Source organism: Alligator sinensis, unplaced genomic scaffold (assembly GCF_000455745.1).
Source record: "Alligator sinensis unplaced genomic scaffold, ASM45574v1 scaffold768_3, whole genome shotgun sequence".
Taxonomy (NCBI): domain Eukaryota; kingdom Metazoa; phylum Chordata; order Crocodylia; family Alligatoridae; genus Alligator; species Alligator sinensis.
The window spans coordinates 1,668,037-1,686,536 of NW_005842135.1; the positions used below are offsets into that span (position 1 = coordinate 1,668,037).

At 46.7% G+C, this 18,500-nt stretch overlaps 1 protein-coding gene across 1 annotated transcript in view; it reads right to left on the bottom strand.

The window, feature by feature from the left end:
- GALNT16 (polypeptide N-acetylgalactosaminyltransferase 16) overlaps positions 1-18,500 on the bottom strand; it is a 141,429-nt gene that overhangs the window by 55,534 nt on the left and 67,395 nt on the right. Inside the window, exon 2 of the mRNA XM_025205982.1 lies at positions 2,748-2,923. Coding sequence (XP_025061767.1) covers positions 2,748-2,923 — 176 coding nt within the window. The remainder of the gene's footprint in view (positions 1-2,747; positions 2,924-18,500) is intronic.

An 18,500-nucleotide genomic window follows, 5' to 3' on the forward strand; every position in this document is an offset into this window, starting at 1 on the left:
GGGCAGCCAATGGGGGAGGGGGCTGGGAGAGTGGGCAGGGATCAGGAGGCTCATGGCAGAGCCCCCCATGCAGCATGGGGGAGTGGGGATCCCCCGCTGCCTGGCAGGAGCCAGTGAGTGGGAGCTTTTTTCTTTTTTTAAAGTGCCAGGACGCTGTGGCTGGGCGAAGCAGCCATTGACAGGACTGGAAGAGAGGGCAGGGGATGGGGCCTGTTTGATTTGGAGGTTCAGCTGATTCAGCAGCAGCCAGATCTCCTAATCAGATTTGGCTGAATCAATTTGGGACAGTGATTCAAATCACCGAATCAAATCACTGTCCCCTGAATCGGCTGAATCTGATGCGAATACTAGCTGCTTCTCACAGGCCTAAAAGCTACCCCTTCTTTCCAGGGATGGAGCATATTACAGCCACAGCATTCCCAGTTACTTCTGGTCTAGTAGCAATAAGCTGCATTAGTAGCAATTGGCTGCTTTCCCAGAGGTCTTCCTCCTGCATACTAGTGCAACAAGATTTCATAAAGTCACCAAGCCAGAGCTCCACCACCTCCCTGAAAGGCTTTCCCCTGCCTCAGTAAAATTGTGACAGACTGCAGCTCACTCCAACAACAAGCATTCGTCTATGAATCTTGGATCCCAGACTCCTGAGAACTTTGGAAGTGACAGATTGGGGCTGATATGTTCCTTCAAACTCCCGCCTCACCTCACGTTCCTGAGAAGGTGAGTGTGGATTGGCCTATATTGGCCACATGTCCTGATCAGACTCCAAGCCCCAGGATTGGGGCCTATCATTTTCTGGACAATTGGGGTCACATTTAGACCAGTGGTTTTTAGCATGTGGTGCATGGACCCCTGGAGGTCTACAAACTATGTCTAAGGGGTCCACAAAAGATGACTATGATCAATCAAAAGTATGTGAATACCCACACTTATAATTCAAAGGAATACCTGCACTTCCATTCAAAATTTCCAGAGCTCCACAAATGAAAAAAGGTTGGAAACCACTGGTTTAGACTAAACTTTCAGCAGGAGCTATGAAAAATGATTCACTTCTTCCCATGACTTATCTCTGTCATTTTCATTTCAGCACTTATTACTATTGTTTTATGATTATTACTAAACTGTTACTACTTTTTATCAGCCCATTCAATGCTGTTGTTTTATGACTATTCTAAGCAATGACTATTTTTTCATTACAGCATTTTATTACTATGACAGTGGCATATTACAGCAATTTTCAGGAATATAAAGAAACTTTGATCAAGACAAAGTGGAATACTTCGGACCAGGCAGGAGACATACTATATATATTATCACTCTAAAATAACTCAGGTGGAGCTTTTTAAAAATATTAAGATGGAAAGATGTGGGAAAGTGTAGAGATCTGTCTGTTTTCTCTGAAGCCCCCAGATTTCAGCATCACAAAGGAGAAGAAAAAAGGCCTCTGGAAAGGTCAGGCCTTTCTTTGTACTGGGTTGAATAATATTAGTATCTTATGTCCAAGGGATTCCCAAGTGATTGGAAAATAATGGGCCACAGGCTCAGCTGTGCCTGAGCTCTGCTTTTGTTTCTGAAGCAAGAAGAGAGGAGCAGATGTCCTTCTGACCCCTGAAGCTATAGGGCTTCAGTCAGCGGTGGGAATCATGCAGCAGCACAGGTTCAAATATCAGCAGCGTATGGTTGACATCAAGCTCTCCATTTTTTTTAATGTCAAATGTGAAACATGCTGTGCTGTTAGTGTCTAGATGAAAATAGTTGGCAGGAACTGAAACTGAAACAAGATGGTACCATAAGTCTGGCTAAAGGGGGCTGGCACAGCGATCAGGGAGGTGAAGAGTGGCTGACTTGGAGTTTGTGAGCGCGTCTACACATACTATTGATGCACATGAATAAACTCCAGGGCTTATTGTTCCCGGGCACTGCATCTGCACATGCACCCAGGAGTGTAGCATACTGAGCTTGATCAGAGAAGCCTTAGCTGGCAAGGGGCACAGCAGGTCAGCCTGCAAGCCCAGGGCTGCTCCCCTTGGTTCAATGTGTTGCAGAGGGGCTGGATAGGGCATGAGGGTGTTTCAGTATGGGGCTAGCCAGCAGGCAGCCCTCACACTGAAGCACCCTTGTGCCCCAGCCAGCCATGTCAAGCATCTACACATGCATTGTTGCGGAGTAAATACAAGTACTATCCTGCTGTGGAGCTAATTAATCTACTCTGGCCTAATAGGGGCACATGTGTATTCGTGTGACATATGGTTGCTAATTAGACAACTGCACAACTGATACAGCTAATTAACTGCACAATATATATTTCATGTAGATGTGCCCTGTGTGCAGTAGTTTAACTAGGGGTGGGTGATTTAGAGGGCAGGCAAGAAGGATGGCCCCTCCACCCTGGGAAGTCTGCTCCATAGCAGTAGCAGCCCATGCCATGTCAGCAACCGGTGTAGCAGCTTGTGTGCCATAAGACTCTGGTACTCTGCACCCTACCCCCACCACACCCCCTCTCCCCACGTCTGCTATCGGACATCTCTGCCCATAGCACAAAATTCCTAGTTACACCTGTCTGCTGGTGTTCATTTGAGACCTCCAACTCTCTGTTGAAGAAACAGAAAGCCAGGTGAAGGGCAGGTTCTGCCAACCATAAGGACACTACTGCTCACTGACATGGCACATGGCAACACGGGGATGTCACTAGTTATAGGATCCTCAACACAACAAAGTGGCCCTGATTCTAAACAAGGGTGGTGCAGTACCTGTAATGCCTCGTGTCCCGAATAGGCCGATCACTACTGAGCTTGTCACTCTCCAGCTGGTTGAAAGCATGTTGACGGTAAGGGTCTTCTCCAGCCTTCAACAGTTTTGAGGATAGGTAAGCCTTTTCATCAAAACCCCTCCTGCTACTCTTCTCTCCTTGAGGAGCTCTTGTCACCTAGAGCAGAGACAAGACTCAGAGTGTGCTAGAGGGGGGTAGATTGGCTTGTAGGAAGTCATTTCAGACATGCACATAAAGACAGTTCATGTAAAGTCTGTGCAGATTCTGGAAAAAGCCAAAGATTTAAGGGAGGGGAGGGGGGTCAAATTTCTTTCTACTTCACAGAGAGGCAAAGCTCTAGTTTGGAGAGATCAGGACAGAGTAAGTGGATTGGGGAACATGACAGCAAATGAAATTCAGTGTAGACAAGTACAAGGTAATGAACATTAGAGGAAACAAATTGAACTACTCATGCACACTGATGGATTCTAAATTAACTCTGACCTCTCAGGTTAAGTATCTGAGTGTCACTGTGGACAGCTCAGTGAAGGTGCGTTCAATATGCAGAGATGGAAAAGATAGCAAGTATATTAGAGTATATTAAGAACAAAATAGAAAACACCGCAAGTATTATAACACCATCATACAAATCACTGACATAGTCTCACCTTGAATAGTATGCTAAGGTTTGTCAAACAAGTCTCCCAAAGGATGAAGCAGATACAGAAGAGGGTCAGAGATGGGAAACAAAAATTCTTAGAGGATTGAGAAGAAATTAAGCTTCATACTATTTAGTTTGGAGAGGTGAAGAATAAAACAAAAGAGGGACATAGTAAAGTTGTAGACAATGCTGAATTAGTCAATTCTAATATACTTGGGGACAGCTGAACCTGTCTTTTCACACTCCTGATATGTCTGCATTCCCACAAGCTATAAGTGATTTTAAGAGCTTAGTAGGATTCAGACAAACATTCATTATTTATATGGTCAGTTTCAGTTCCTGGTTTTCAAGCACTAATACGGTGCTGGTAGGGAATGCTCTGTTAGCTGCAAAGATTTTTGAAATTCTTTTCTTATTTTTAAGTTTCCATTCATATTAAGCTTGATGAAACTTATACCCACACAACCAAAAATATGGTTGAAGTTCCAGGCCTCAACGTGTTAGACTGTCTTGCAGTCAGTCAATGTCTCTAAATTCAAGTCTTGGAAAAGTAACAGCTACTTTAATTCTCTCTCACTAGAGATATGAGAACATTGCAATCAGACTGGCAGGCAGCAGCTCTTTCAGAGCCAATTACTGTAAAAATAAATGGTTACAACTAATTCATCTAGAGATCATGGATCTTAGTGTTACTTTTTAAATCTCACGTGTATATATATATATATATATATATATACACACATATATATATACACACACACACACATACACACACACACACACACACACCTGGAACATTTGCAGCCAAGAGCATTTCTAATCTTTCACCCTCTTGCCAGTATCTTTTCATCCCTTAAGAATCATTAAAAGCCTGGCCATGGATTCTCTGCACACTCAAAACTTCTAGGGAAATAAATAGGAAATCTGAAATTCCACTGACTTCAGTAGGAACAGGAGTGGATCCAAAATAGTAGCAAACCCACTGGAATAGGAGATCTGGCTTGTGCCTTCACCTAGAATGGTAGTCAGAGATGGACTTATGAGTGGGCAACGTGGGTGACTGCCCAGGGTGCTGTGGTCTGAGGGGTGTCAAACACACATGAGCAACCTGTACTCACAGCTCTCCCCTGGCCCTGCCCCCCCCACAACCTGATCCTCAACCCCAGGCAGGAGGAACAGTGCCCGGCCCAGCTAGCCCCCTGCCTCCAGCCGCTGCTCAGGAGGACCTGGGCTGGGCATATGTAGGCAGGGTGGCACCTGCTCCAGTCCACTCACCTTGGTCCTGAACAGCAGTAGTGGTGCCTCCCCACCTACCTGTCTGGTGTACCATGCCACTCCACCTCCCTGCTGGACGGCACCTTGTGCCATTGCCTGCCTGTCTCTGCCTGCAGCAGCACTGATGACTTGGGGTGAGGGGGTGTGGAAAGGGCACCAAAATACAAGTTTGCCCAGGGCACCATTTTCCTTAAGGATGGCCCAGACAGTGGTGTTTGATCTTTCTGGCACATGGGCTGGATGAGTGAGGCACAGTCAGTCCATGGGCCATACCTGGCACAGGGCCTCGCATCAGGTCAAATACCATACATCAGGTCCAGGCACAGACCACCCCGGTGGGCTGGCCTGATCCAGCCAAGGGACCATGTCATCCAGCCCATGGGGCTCCCCACACAATCCAAAAATTTAGCACTGGGGGACAGTGGCAATGTTAGTGGCTGAGAGGTTCCCAAGCCTTTCCTCATCTCTGACAAGAGCTTCTTCAAGATTGAGGCTGTGTTAATATGCATCCTGAAAACCTATCTCCTGAGAAGTCCTACTGGGGGACTGGTTTACGCAGCAATTGAAGACTTTCCAGAATATGAGAATCTTTATAAGACTGGACACCTTCATAAGCCTGATCACAATGCAGCTCCCAACAGCATTACCACAATGAGAACAAAGCACCTTTCACACATCCTCCCTGGAATTCTGATGCTTCACTAAGACGTGTTGCCATGTTCATCATCTCTGAATTCAAAAGATATGCAAGCCTGGAGCCAGGATCTGCATGGATTCAAATGATAAGAGAAACACCTATCATGAGAGGATGCTTTAGCAATAATCTGCTACTCAGGGGATGGATAAGGTAGCCTACTAGAACTTAGTGGGGGCCAAATGGCTTGAGAGTCTTTTTACTTGTTCTTTATCAATTCTAAAGGTGGCTTCTGCAGAGATTAAGGGTAAGAAGCCATACCCCACTCTTTTGCTGCTCCTCTCTCAGAACTCCGGAAGTACCTTGGGGGAATATCAGCTTTTTAGGTTGTTTTAAGGTCCTACTGTCCTCCCTTCCCTCACAGGTTAATTACTCCCTTCAAAACAGCCTAAGGAGAGCTGCTGAATTCAACCAACCAGCAACTTTTACTCATCCATCAAGGAAGCCAGTACACGTACATTTAAGTGTTAGAAATATTAATATTGATGTTTACAATATGCAGCAAGTTCAGTTAAGTGAAAATTATATAAACTTCATTCATCCAAATGACCCATCCTGGGCACAAATCTGAAACTATTAACAACATTTGTGGGAATAGAAATGGTCTAGTTACTTTCAACTTGTGCTGGGCAGATCGTTCTCATCAAGAGACAAAAGGAATGTGCTACACAACAGCAGGAGTAAAGATGAACAGGTGTTGGAAAGCCGAGTGTCTAGAAGAGGGATTAGCAAAGTCATTTTTACATAAACTAAGATCTGCCCCCAAAACTGCCCAAACCATCAACTGAATTCAAATACTAACATTTTGCAAGATTAGAAAAAGCACATAATATTCCCTTTATCATTCAATATTTCTCCTTGTTACATGGATGTTCTTCTTGCCAGTTCCAGTCAGCACTGGAAGTGCCATAGAGGAAAGGTCATGAACAGCTGGAAATCTTGAACCTCTACTTTTCCAATGGCATATAGATATAGAATCATAAAAAATTAGGGTTGGAAGAGACCTCAGGAGGTCATTTAATCCAATCCCCTGCTCAAAGCAGGACCATTCTCAACAAGATCATTCCAGCCAGGGCTTTGTCGAGCTGAGCCTTAAAAACCTCCAAGGATGGAGATTCCACCACCTCTCTGTGTAACCCATTCCAGAGTTTCACCACCCTCCTAGTGTGACAGTTTTTCCTAACATCCAGCCTGAACCTCCCTTGCTGCAACTTGAGACCATTGCTCCTTGTTCTGTCATCTGCTACCACTGAGAAGAGGATAGCTCCATATGTTTGTAGGATTGGAAGTTGGTAATGAAACACATTTCAAATACATACCATTGAGTACCATCTCACATCACCAAACATAAAGACACGCGTTCTTACCTGATATTAGGGGCCAGCCTCTAAAAAACAGTGATTGAGAATTCAAAATACACTTTTTTGCAATAATAACATTGATGGTCCATCCAGAATCAAACCAGGTGTCTATGTTCCTGGCAGACCTCCCAGACATGGTATGAGGCTTGATTAATTAAGGTAAGTAAAGCACACCCCCAGATGACAGTCATGCTAAGGTTTTCAAGTAGTGTTTTCTACATGGTGGGAGGGGTGCTTGGCAATTCTTACCCACCCTCTTTGTAGGCATTTGTACAAGCTTGTTAGGACTAGAAGAAGGTACCGGGTAACGTGGAGCCTCTGCAAACACGCTAGGAAATCTGGTCGTCACACCAGACAACAAAGCTAACCTATTTAACAGTTTCTTTGCCTCCATTTTCCTGAGCAGGGACCAGATCATGCCCCCCCCACCACGACCTCTGTAGGCCCCAGGGGAGGCGCACCCAGACCTAGGGTCAGTGAGGACCTAGTCAGGGAGCTTTTGGAGAGAGACTGGACATATTTAAATCAGCTGGTCCTAACGATCTCTACCCCAGAGTGCTGAGGGAATTAGCAGAGGTCATTGCGGGACCCCTGGCACGGCTTTACGAGCACACATGGTGCTCTGGTGTGGTGCCAGATGACTGGAAAAGGGCCAATGTGGCTCCCATTTTCAAAAAAGGGAGGAAGGAGGACCCAGGAAACTATAGGCCAGTCAGTCTTACCTCGATCCTGGGGAAGCTTTTTGAGAGAATTATCTTAGTTCATGTCCATGAGGGGCCAGCAGGGGAGATTATGCTTACTGGCAACCAACATGGGTTCATTAGAGGCAGATCCTGTCAGACCAACCTGGTGGCCTTCTATGACCAGGTCACAAAATCCTTAGACGCAGGGGTAGCAGTGGATGTAGCCTTTCTGGACTTTAGGAAGGCGTTCGACACTGTCTCTCACCCCATTCTCATTAAAAATCTAGGGGACTGTGGTGTTGACACCTACGCAGTCAAATGGGTAGCTAAGTGGCTGGAGGACGGGTGATGGACGGGTCATTTTCGACCTGGAGGGATGTGGGCAGTGGGGTTACACAGGGCACAGTCCTCGGGCCTGCACTGTTCAACATCTTCATCAGCAACTTGGACAAGGGGGTAAAAAGCACCCTGTTCAAATTTGCAGACAACACTAAGATGTGGGGGGAAGTGGGCATGCTAGAAGGGAAGAATAGGCTGCAATCAGACCTAGACAGGTTACAGGGGTGGACAGATGAGAACAGGATGGGTTTCAACACTGACAAGTGCAAGGTGCTGCACCTGGGGAGGAGGAACCAGCAGCATACCTACAGGCTGGAGAACTCCCTTCTCATCAGTGCAAAGGCAGAAAAGGTTCTTGGAGTCATTATTGACGCCAAAATGAACGTGGGCCGACAGTGTGGGGACGCGGTCAGGAAGGCCAACCGCACCTTGTCATGCATCCACAGATGCATCTCGAGCAGGTCCAAGGAGGTGATCCTCCCCCTCTATGCGACACTGGTCAGGCTGCAGTTGGAGTACTGCATCCAGTTCTGGGCACCGCACTTCAGGAGGGATGTGGACAACATAGAGAGGGTCCAGAGGAGGGCCACCCGCATGATCAGGGGTCAGCAGCACAGGCCCTACGAGGAAAGGCTAAGGGACCTGAACCTGTTCAGCCTCCACAAGAGAAGGCTGAGGGGGGATCTAGTGGCCATTTACAAACTAGTCAGGGGGGGCCAGCAGGCATTGGGGGAGTCCCTGTTCCCCCGAGCACTCCCAGGAGTGACAAGGAATAACGGTCACGAGCTGGCAGAGGGTAGATTCAGGCTAGACATCAGGAGGTGCTACTTCACTGTCAGGGCAGCTAGGATCTGGAACCAACTTCCAAGAGAAGTGCTGGCTCCTACCCTAGGGGTCGTTAAGAGGAGGCTAGATGAACACCTTCCTGGGGTCGTTTGACCCCAGTACTCTTTCCTGCTACGGCAGGGGGTTGGACTTTATGATCTGTTCAGGTCCCTTCCAGCCCTACAAACTATGAAACTGTGACCACAGGGATTCAAACCTAGAGTAACTTAGCTGGCGGGCAGAGGCTAAGTCCTCAACTCCATCAGGTAGCTGGTCATATGTCAGCCCCAGCTCAGCCTGGTCCCTCTCATGAGGACACTGATGCAGGTGACCAGAGGAACCTATAGGAACTACAAGCTCCTGACAGAGGGACTTGTCCCAACAACACTCATGTGTGCTTCTTAGACTCTGCCTTTCTTCTGCCTGACCCCAGCCTCGCCATGGTCCCTGTCCACCTTATTTGGATCTCCCAGCTCTGATCTACCTTCTGCCCTGACCATGACACTGCCCCAACCCTTGGCCTGATGACTCAGACTGCAACAGATACCTGGTGTGACCCCAGCTTGCCTACAGTAATTCACTGTCTATGTCCCATTTGATCCTGAAAAAGCTAACAAATGAAAAAGTTTATTTTCCTTTTTTTTTTAAGCTCATTGTCATGGTTGCAGCAGGTCTGCTGAATCAGAGAACATAAAATGGATTTGCTGTGTGTCTGACCCAATCAACATGCTTTGGCCAGAAGAGAGGGACTATTCTTCTCCCATAAATGAATATGTAAGCACATATATACGCACAACCTCACACAAACACACAACCACATACAAAGCCAAAAATAATTGCCCTGCCAAACCTCTCCCTCTCTGTGACTTCCCCCCTCCCAACTATTTGTTTTATTAAATGAGTTCTCAGACTAGAGGAATTGCCAGCTTCACTTAAACAGATGTTGCTATGGTGACCAAGAGGCCAACCAGCTGTTTCAAGCAAAGCCATTGACCCCCACTAGCAGTTTCTTGAGAACAGTTGTCAACACAGTGCGGCAGGAACAGGATCAGAGAATGTCTGTGAAGGGTGGTAGCTCTTTAAACCCTCGTTGTTTTTTTGTGATACCAGCTTGCCACAAAAGAGTGGTCATACCTTTTCATTTTGTGTGTGCATGTGTGTGTATGTGATATAAGAGCTTGCCTCCTACACAGCACCACAAGACTAGAAAGTGCAGTTCTGACCACTGGAGGATTGCCCTGAATATGCCAAATCCCTCAACTGCACCATTTCCTCACCCAGCACACATCACTAAGGACATGACAAAAGAAAGCATGAGATATGGTGAGGCACTATATTGAGTGCAGCTGGCTGCCGCTTTTGTAATGGCCTGTTGGGCAACCCTTCAGCAATACCTGGTACCACAATTCACCCCACCATAATCTACCAGGACCTGGTCATACAAACATGACTTAAACCACTATCCTTCTTCATCTCCCAGACTTTCACTAAACACATCTTGACTGGGCCTAGCATCACTGTAACATGAGGCTGAAAACAGAACTACTCTAAAGCAAAATACAGCCCCTTGGCCAGATATGGCTCAAAGAGTCCTATCATCCAGCCCCTACATTTGCCCCTAGGTCTTGGAGATGACCCACATGCCATATGAACCACTTGCTCTGGCTATTTCAGTCCTTCAGGGCCAGATGAGTTTGATAACCTAAAAGCCCCCTGTACACAAGCAGGTAAATGTGCAATGGGATCTAATGTGCAATCCACAAAATTGTCAAATGTGCATGGCAGGAAGTGTGATTGTGGGATCACACATTAGATCCCATCACATCTTATTGCAGGTGCAGGGAGGAGCCTGATCAGACTCCCCTGAACTGACAAGAAGCAAACTCCCACAGCTGGAAGGCCCTCAGTTGAGAACCCCTCAGTGGGTTTCACATACCCATGAGCCTGGGAGATCACAGAATCGCAATCCCCCAGGGCCTGGGGTTTTATGCATCCCTGAGCCTGGGAGATCATGGCAGCTGCAATCTCCCAGGCCCCGGAGTTTCAGACACAGCTGTGGGACCCCCAGTCAGCAGCTGCTGGGCCCAGAGTCCCCTCAGTTGCAGGACTCCCAGCCCCATCTGGGCAGGGTGCACCCCTAGAGCTGTGAAGACCCTGCTCACATGTAAATTAAATCTCGATAGCAACCAGCTATGAAGTAAGTACACATTTTCAAGGTTTAACTTTATAGCTGTTTGGAGCTTCTTATACCATGATAGCTACTTTGCACATGTAGCTGGTCTTAAGGTAATTGCACAATTAGCCTGTTAATTGTGCAATACCTGTAACATGTAGAAAGGGCCTAAAGGCAGGCAATGGGTAATATTTTATACAACTCTTTTATACATGGAATGGGAAACAAAAAATGAAAAAGAATCATTAAGGAAATTGCACATACACCAGTATACAGAGATATCCTGGGTTCATTGAGGTATGGACATTCTTCCAGGATTTCCCCCTTAGTATCAATCATTGGCGATGCATAGAGAGTGCATGCGGGTGCACGTGCACCCCTTGTAAAAAGCACTGCCAACACTGCCTGTAGCTCCTGAAGGCAGTCGCTGCTCGCCACCCCCCCTTGCCACTGACACCGCTGATGGCGTCTGCGGGCGGTCCCCAATCGCCACTGGCTGCGGCTGGTGGCGTCTGTGGGAGATTGCTGACCGCCGGTCAGTACTCGCCACCTCACCGCTGACAGTACTGCAACCACATGCAGGAGCTCACAGCTTGCTGCCAACAGTGCTGCTGCTGCTGGCGGGAACTCGCCACACTCCCCCAGCCTCTGAGGGCCCATGGCATTCATGGCATCAATAAAGCTCAGAGTAAGCATACACAAAAGAAATAGAGTTAAATTTCAACTTCAACCTCCAGGCTAAAAATCAATCCCATATCCTGACTGAAAGGTGATATGTAATGAACACAAACTCATAGATTGGTACAAAGAACTCAGAGATTCTTAAATGCTGAGACTGGAAAGGACCATTATTAATATGATGATCTAGTCTGACTTCTTGCACATCACAGTTTTTGACAATAGCATAGCATTTAGATAGGCATCAGCTCCTATAGATTCATAGATTGTAAGGGGCTGGAAGGGACCTCACAAGAACATTGGGTCCATCCCCCTGCACTAGGCAGGAAAGACTACTGGGGGCAGGTGACTCCAGCAAGATGACCATCCAGTCTCCTCTTGAAGATTTCCAGGGAAGGTGATTGCACCACCTCTGAAGGGAGCTTATTCCACAGTCTGGACACCTAACTGTGAAGAAGTTTTTCCTAGTATTAAGCCTGAAATGGTCTTCCAGGAGTTTGTGGCCATTGCTCCTGGTTTTCCCCCAGGGTGCCCTGGTGAACAGTTGTTCCTTGAGCTCTTGATGTATTCCCCTGATACAGTGGTAAGCTACTACCAAATACTCTCTCAGCCTGCTCTTTTTTAGACTGAAGAGACCCAAGTCCCTCAGTCTTTCCTTGTATGGCTTGCCATGTAAGTCTCTGATCATATGGGTGGCTCTTGATTTAAAGAGTTCAAGCAATTAATTTTAAAAAATGTTTCAAGAGTTACCTTCATTGTTAAAAATGCACCCCTTATTGTCATTTCAGTTTGCCTAGTTTTAATGGCTTCTTGCCATTGAGTTTTGTTGTGCCTATCAGACTTCTTCCCAGGTAGGGAAACTTGAGTTTAAGAACAGTTTGAGTTATGTACCAAGGAGCCTGAAGGCAATATAAAATAATACAGGAGTGGCTTACCATCATGCTTTTACTATTACACCCTTTCTTTTTTTAACTTCTCAAGATTCCTTTCTAGAGGGAGTCTAGTTCACACTGATTTGGGATATGGTAGCTGCTGCATTAGATAGTGTGCTGCTGTCATGTCCACACAGTCAGCTGCCTCTTATGCTAATCTGAATCCCTAAAACAAGGGTTTTGTCCATATTAAAGCTCAGCAGTGTAGACAGGTATCTTATATTCCTTTGTCTCACTACTGCTGGGCCCTGTAGGATAAATAGCAGAAGCCAGCTGAAAATAATGGAATTTCTGGGACAAACTCATATTCTCAAGATTCCCTACTCACTATGTCACTATCCATTGCTGTTTGTCTAGTGGCACCATTCTCAAACCACTACAGGCAAGCATGGAAGAATCCTCATTATGAATCTTCAGTTGCTTTTACGGATGTACTTGCTAGTTGCTATCAGTTACATTCAGCTTTGCAAGCTAGCCACCATATTACTGAGCAACTTCTGCAAGGATTTTAGCAGTAGTACCAGAAGCTATGGTACCCATATGCCACTATGCAGAGATAAAAATGAGGCAGAGAAAGGGGAACAGGTAGAGGAAGACACACCCCTGCTTCTAAGGAACTTTCCTTGAATTGGGTTTACTCAGTGCAGTGATGTTTTTGGGTGTGTGAAACTTGCAATGGCTGCAAAACTGCAGAGTGTCAAAAGATACTTTCTAGAAACCTGTGCAAGGCTGTCCCCAGATCTGCAGCCTTGGCACGCTGACAGGAGAGCTCTCCCAAGTACCTGGAAATGTCTGTCAATGCTTGGAAGTAGTTGTCACCATGTAGAAGCTCACCACTCCCAGTTGGTACTTACTACTTAACCAATTTGATATAGGCAGATGGGAACGTGGCAACAAATATATATGTACCTCCTGCTACTCAAGAGGTCCTGTTGCTTCACGTCACAAAACTTTCCACTCCTCAAGAGGTACACGGTGGCTTTGCATACATGGGACCCCCAGTTACATTAGGACCCACATTTCTATTCTTTGCTTCCTGCACCAGGTTTTTGTATGTAGCCTGGGTATACATGATTTTGTACTCCCCTCTCCAATTGAGGAAATTATTGTCAGGGCAGCGTGCTGTGGAGGGACATAGGAGCCCAGCGGCTGCCTCCATCCCTTATAGAGTCAGGCCCAGTCAATCAATTAGTTAACTATATACTACTACAACAAAACCATTAAAAACTATTACTTCAACTTATTCACATAAACTATAAGGCACAGTCTACAAATATAACAAGCAATCCTTAGATTACCTGGGTGCCATCCAGGGCAGGAGCCCCAATCCCCTGGTTCCACTACAGGAAAGGAGGTGGGGGGAAAGAAAGAGAGAGGCAGACCCCCAAAGACTCCTAAGCACCGCCTATCACCGAGGAGTGGCCCATATGGTGCAGCCCCGGGGCCCCTCCCCTGTGGGGACCCTCTCTCCAGGGTTACTTACTACTCCACAGTCCCAGAGGGTTGCCTCCCATTCTCCAGGTCAAGTTCTGTTCCCCGCCAGGCTTTCCTGCCGCCCAACTCTGCTGCCGTTGGCCCGGCTTATGGCCACATGCACCGCTGTGTATAGCAGGCGTTTCGCCTTTTGCTAGGGGTTGGAGGCCCAGGCAGCCTTGTGCAGCATTGGGGCTTGGTGTGTTCCTGGACCCTGTGCAGCGTCGTCTGCACTGAGCTGCTGCCCTGTGCCATCAGCAGCTGTAGATCCGAGCCACCTCAAGCGTCTCTGACCCTCCATGCAGCGCCTCCTGCACTGAGCTCCCAGCCTTGTGTGGCGGTTGGGGACCTAAGCCACCCAAGCAGCTTCAAAGATCCTGCTCCGTGCACCAGCCTGTGCACCGTGTCTCTGGCCAGATGCCAAAGGTTGCAGACCTGAGCCACCTCACGCAGCTCCCAAGGTCTGGACTCCATGTGCTGCGCTGAGCACTGAGAACCTAACCGCTGGAGCCGTCTGCAGCTCCCTGCCGATAGAAGTCTTCAGGGGCTCTTCCAAGCTACTGCTTCGCCCTGCTGAGCAGCTCTCCTCAGCTCTTCTAAGCCCCGCTCTTTTCTCTTCTCTGTCCCAGATGTGCTGGGCACACAGCTCCTTTTATATTCTCCGGGGCTCCGCCCCTGAAGTCTTCCGGACCTGACACTGTTGCAATCTACAATCCAGTCTGAAGGAGCTCTTCTTCCCCTCCCCTCAGGAAAGGGCCGTGACTCCATTTCTCTTGCTGCCACCTGTTTGGTGGATGGGCACCACCAATCAAAACAGCAGAATCTCAAGCCTGGGACTCAAACCAAGCTCTGAAAGGTAAGCCTGCTACATGTACATGGAAAGGAGGGGCTTCTCCTTTGGGCTCCCAGGCCTAGTTGACCATGTTGGCAGGTTTAACATGCAAGGTGGATTTGTAGGGGTTCAGGCAGCTACAATTTTTAGCTGCCTGAACCCTCCTTTAATGAAGAGCAGTAGATTTACTCTCTCATCTACCACCGTAGACATGACCGCTATTGTCATTATCCATAGTATTCTAGGAGACACTTTTTATCCTCTGATACCTTGGTGACATGTCACTGGACATTTGGACTATAGCTGAACTTTTTCTACCTCTAAATAGCTGCAGGGTGACAGAAGCATGCATGTAGGAGACCGAAGACAAGAGAGCATCTCCATCACATATGGAGACTGGGGGCTGCTGAACAATGCCTGCTTTGAATTCTAACTGTGTGCTGTCTACCACAAAACATATGTGAGCAAGAGAGAGAGTCTAAGTGAGGATTCAGGCATTATCAAGATGTCCCCTCCAAAAAGACAAACATCAGGGTCATGTGTGTTTCTACTTTGAGAATGGAAGACTTTTCTTTTTAATTCCAGTGCACATATGGTTTTCATATTGCTTTGTTTATCTTTTCAGAGATATTTTGCAAAACTATCACAGTTTATTGTATGAAAAATATTTTAACTATGGCAACCTTGCCTTCAGTGTATAGGGCTTGCTTTACTCATGCTTTGTTTAATCTTATAAAGAATGTTCAGTGCCACTTGGGAATGGTGCTCTTATAGAAAGTGTGCAATGAAATGTAAATAAGAATTAACCAGGATTAAATAAAAACCACTCATTGGTTTTGACAAAAGTGCAAGTATAAAACACAGAGATGAGAGATTTTTGTTTCTATTGTCTGCATTGTTGCACAACAAAAATAACATGGTGGAAGCAGTGAAACAGTTTGAAAGGATCAGTTCATACAACTTTGAGCGCTGAAGCTGACAACCATTGGTTGCCATGGATTTTCCGCTTGGTCACCTTTCTGGAATCCCGAGAGCAGCCATCCCACACCTGGGAAGGAGGAATTAGAGATGGGCTCCCACTAGCCTCAATCTTTGATGTCTTATGGAAGGAGCTGCCGTTGGGGGTCCTTGTGGCAAATTGCAGTTCCTAGCGTAATGGAGTTCTGCAGGGTCAGAAGGACCAGAGCTGTGCTGCTGTGCTTTGGGGGAGAAAAGGGGGAGCTTTGATGAAGCATGCTGTTTGTTTTCATCTTGGTAAGAGGCCTCTGCATTTCCTTACTCTTCTCCATTGTCTCCTGTCCCAGGTCACTGCAAAGTTCTGCTCAGTCAGTTCCCCAATCAGAGACATTGCTAGCTTTCCACATACCTTCTGTCTTCTTTTTAAGCCCTGTGAAACACACTCCTAGGCTGTAAAGCCTTACTTCCAGAAGGCCACTTGGAGTGTAGTAAGCATTTCCTCTTTTATTCTTCAGCTTTCCCCTCTCAGATTTACTAGATCTTTGGCAGTCAGTAGGGAGAGTGCACTTAACCTAGCCTGCTCAGATGCAGATCCTATGGAAGGTAAGAAAAGTAATAGCTGGTTTTTGCTCTTCATTTGGTTTCCATGGCATCAAAGAGAACCTATTCACCCTCTCCTCAGTTCTGAGATGCTATCCTCACAATCTCTTCCTGGAACTGGGTGACAATAGCATAACTAGGGGTGGGTAACCAGGGCACGAGACCTGGGCACTGATGCAGAGCGGATGCAGTGGCTGTTGCTGTTGCAATAGCAGTGGCCATTGCTGCCAGCTCAGTTGCCGCCACCCCTGCCCAGGGCGCAGAAATTGTTCATTATGCTGGAAAACTGTGGAGATGGTAAATTTTTTCCACCTTACTTCCCATGTACCTCAGCACCCTGCTGCAGTGAAACCTCTATGTACTTCTCAAATGCTTGCAGTGAATAGCTGGCTGCAGTTCACAGCTGATCTGGAGAGTTTGCCCACAAGCTATTAGTTTGAAGGTCACATTAGAGGGGTAGCAGGCAAAGCTTTTAGGGACCCAGGAGCCCAGTTAGCAGTTGTACTTGCACCTCTACAGGCAGTCTGGTGTGTTCCAGAGGCTGGCTACTCACCAAGCTGGTGGGCTGGGGTCTAGATCCACTTCAGGATATTCTTGGCTGCCTGGCATCCTGATCTCTTGTGTAACAAAAAGGTTCATGCTTTCAGTCAGCTTTTTGCGGCTTGAGTTCAATCTCATCTGTGTGATCGCCCTATCAGTGGTTACCGCAAAGATGTTTGCCAAAAGCTGTGGTTCTGTAGGCATTCCATGACAAAAGTTCTGTCCATAATATAGGATAGGTGGCATATCTGTTACCAGGGACCACTTCTGATACTTTGTTTTCTTATAAGAACATCTTGCATCTTTGTTTTCAATCTGACATTTCAAAATTTGCCAGCTGTGACCCCACTTAGCTGTCTCTTTAATGACAGCCTCATAAAATACCCTTGTTACAATATTGTGTTTCTCTGAATCATCACTTCTTCCCAGCAAGAGGAGAGATCCAGGGCTTTGGCAAAGCTCCAAGCAGGTACTTGAGGCATGGTACAGCTAGTGCAGTAATGCTAGCCCCATGCTGACCCCAGGATCTTACAAGCACAAATAAACTAAACCCAACTGTAGGACAAAGGGGCTAGGGCCTTTCCAACTAGATGCATGATTCCAAAGCAGTACAAACCACTGCGGTAAAACATACCAGTTAGCCCTGATGGGAGAATGGTGTCCAACACTGTGCACCATACCAATGTATACCCATAAAATAAACATTAGTACACATTAAGTTACCACAGAGCAAATAGACAACAGTTTCAAAAAGGAATATAGAATATGCATGCTGTCATCATTTAGTACATACAAAGAACTGCACTGTACAGTCACAGGTCATTTCTAGAGGCAGAAACTGAACTTAGCATGACCTGTTCTCCCCCCTCCAACCCTACATAGACAGGCCTCAGCAGGTATGTTTAACCATTTTAGACTTCCCTCCTAGTCTGGCCCCCAATCTCTCTTTGACTTTTTAAAAATATTTTTGCTAAATAATAAAAAACAGTCACACAGGAAAAGGAAGAATATATTGCATCACTTTGCATACAATAGGTGCAATGATGGGCTACAGCAGCAGTGTCCAAGCTATAGCACAAGTGACATGGGCAGATTCTGCATGTGGCACATGGCAGATCAGAGTGGGGGATAAGTGGCACAGCTGGAAATAGGATAGGAAGCAGACAGCGAAACAGCAGATCAGGCAGGGGAAGAAAACTGGAGTGGCACTCAGGGAGGGTGTGGGACTATTTTGGGGCATGCCTGCTAAAAAGGTTGGCACCTACTAATCGGCAGCATGCTTTCCAGCTGGGTGATTTCTTTTACCCAAGAAAATAATTCAAGAGATAGAAAGTCTACCCCTCTATCCTTATAGAATCTTAGAAAATTAGAGTTGGAAGGGACCTCAGGAGGCCATCTAGTCCAACCTCCAGCTCAAAGCAGGACCAGCCCAACTAGATCATCCAAGCCAAGATTTTGTCTAGCTGGGTCTTGAAGACCTCCAAGGATGGTGATTCCACCACCTCTTTGTTTAACCTGTTCCAGTGTTTTACTGCTCTCCTACTGAGAAAATTCTTCCTAATATCTAACCTAAACCTCCCTCGCTGCAACTGGAAACCGTTGCTCCTTGTTCTGTCATGTGCCACCACTGAGAACAGTCTAGTTCCATCCTCTTTTGAACCCCCACTTCAGGAAGTTGAAGGCTGCTATGAAATCCCCCCGCAGTCTTCTCCTCTACAGACTAAATAAGCC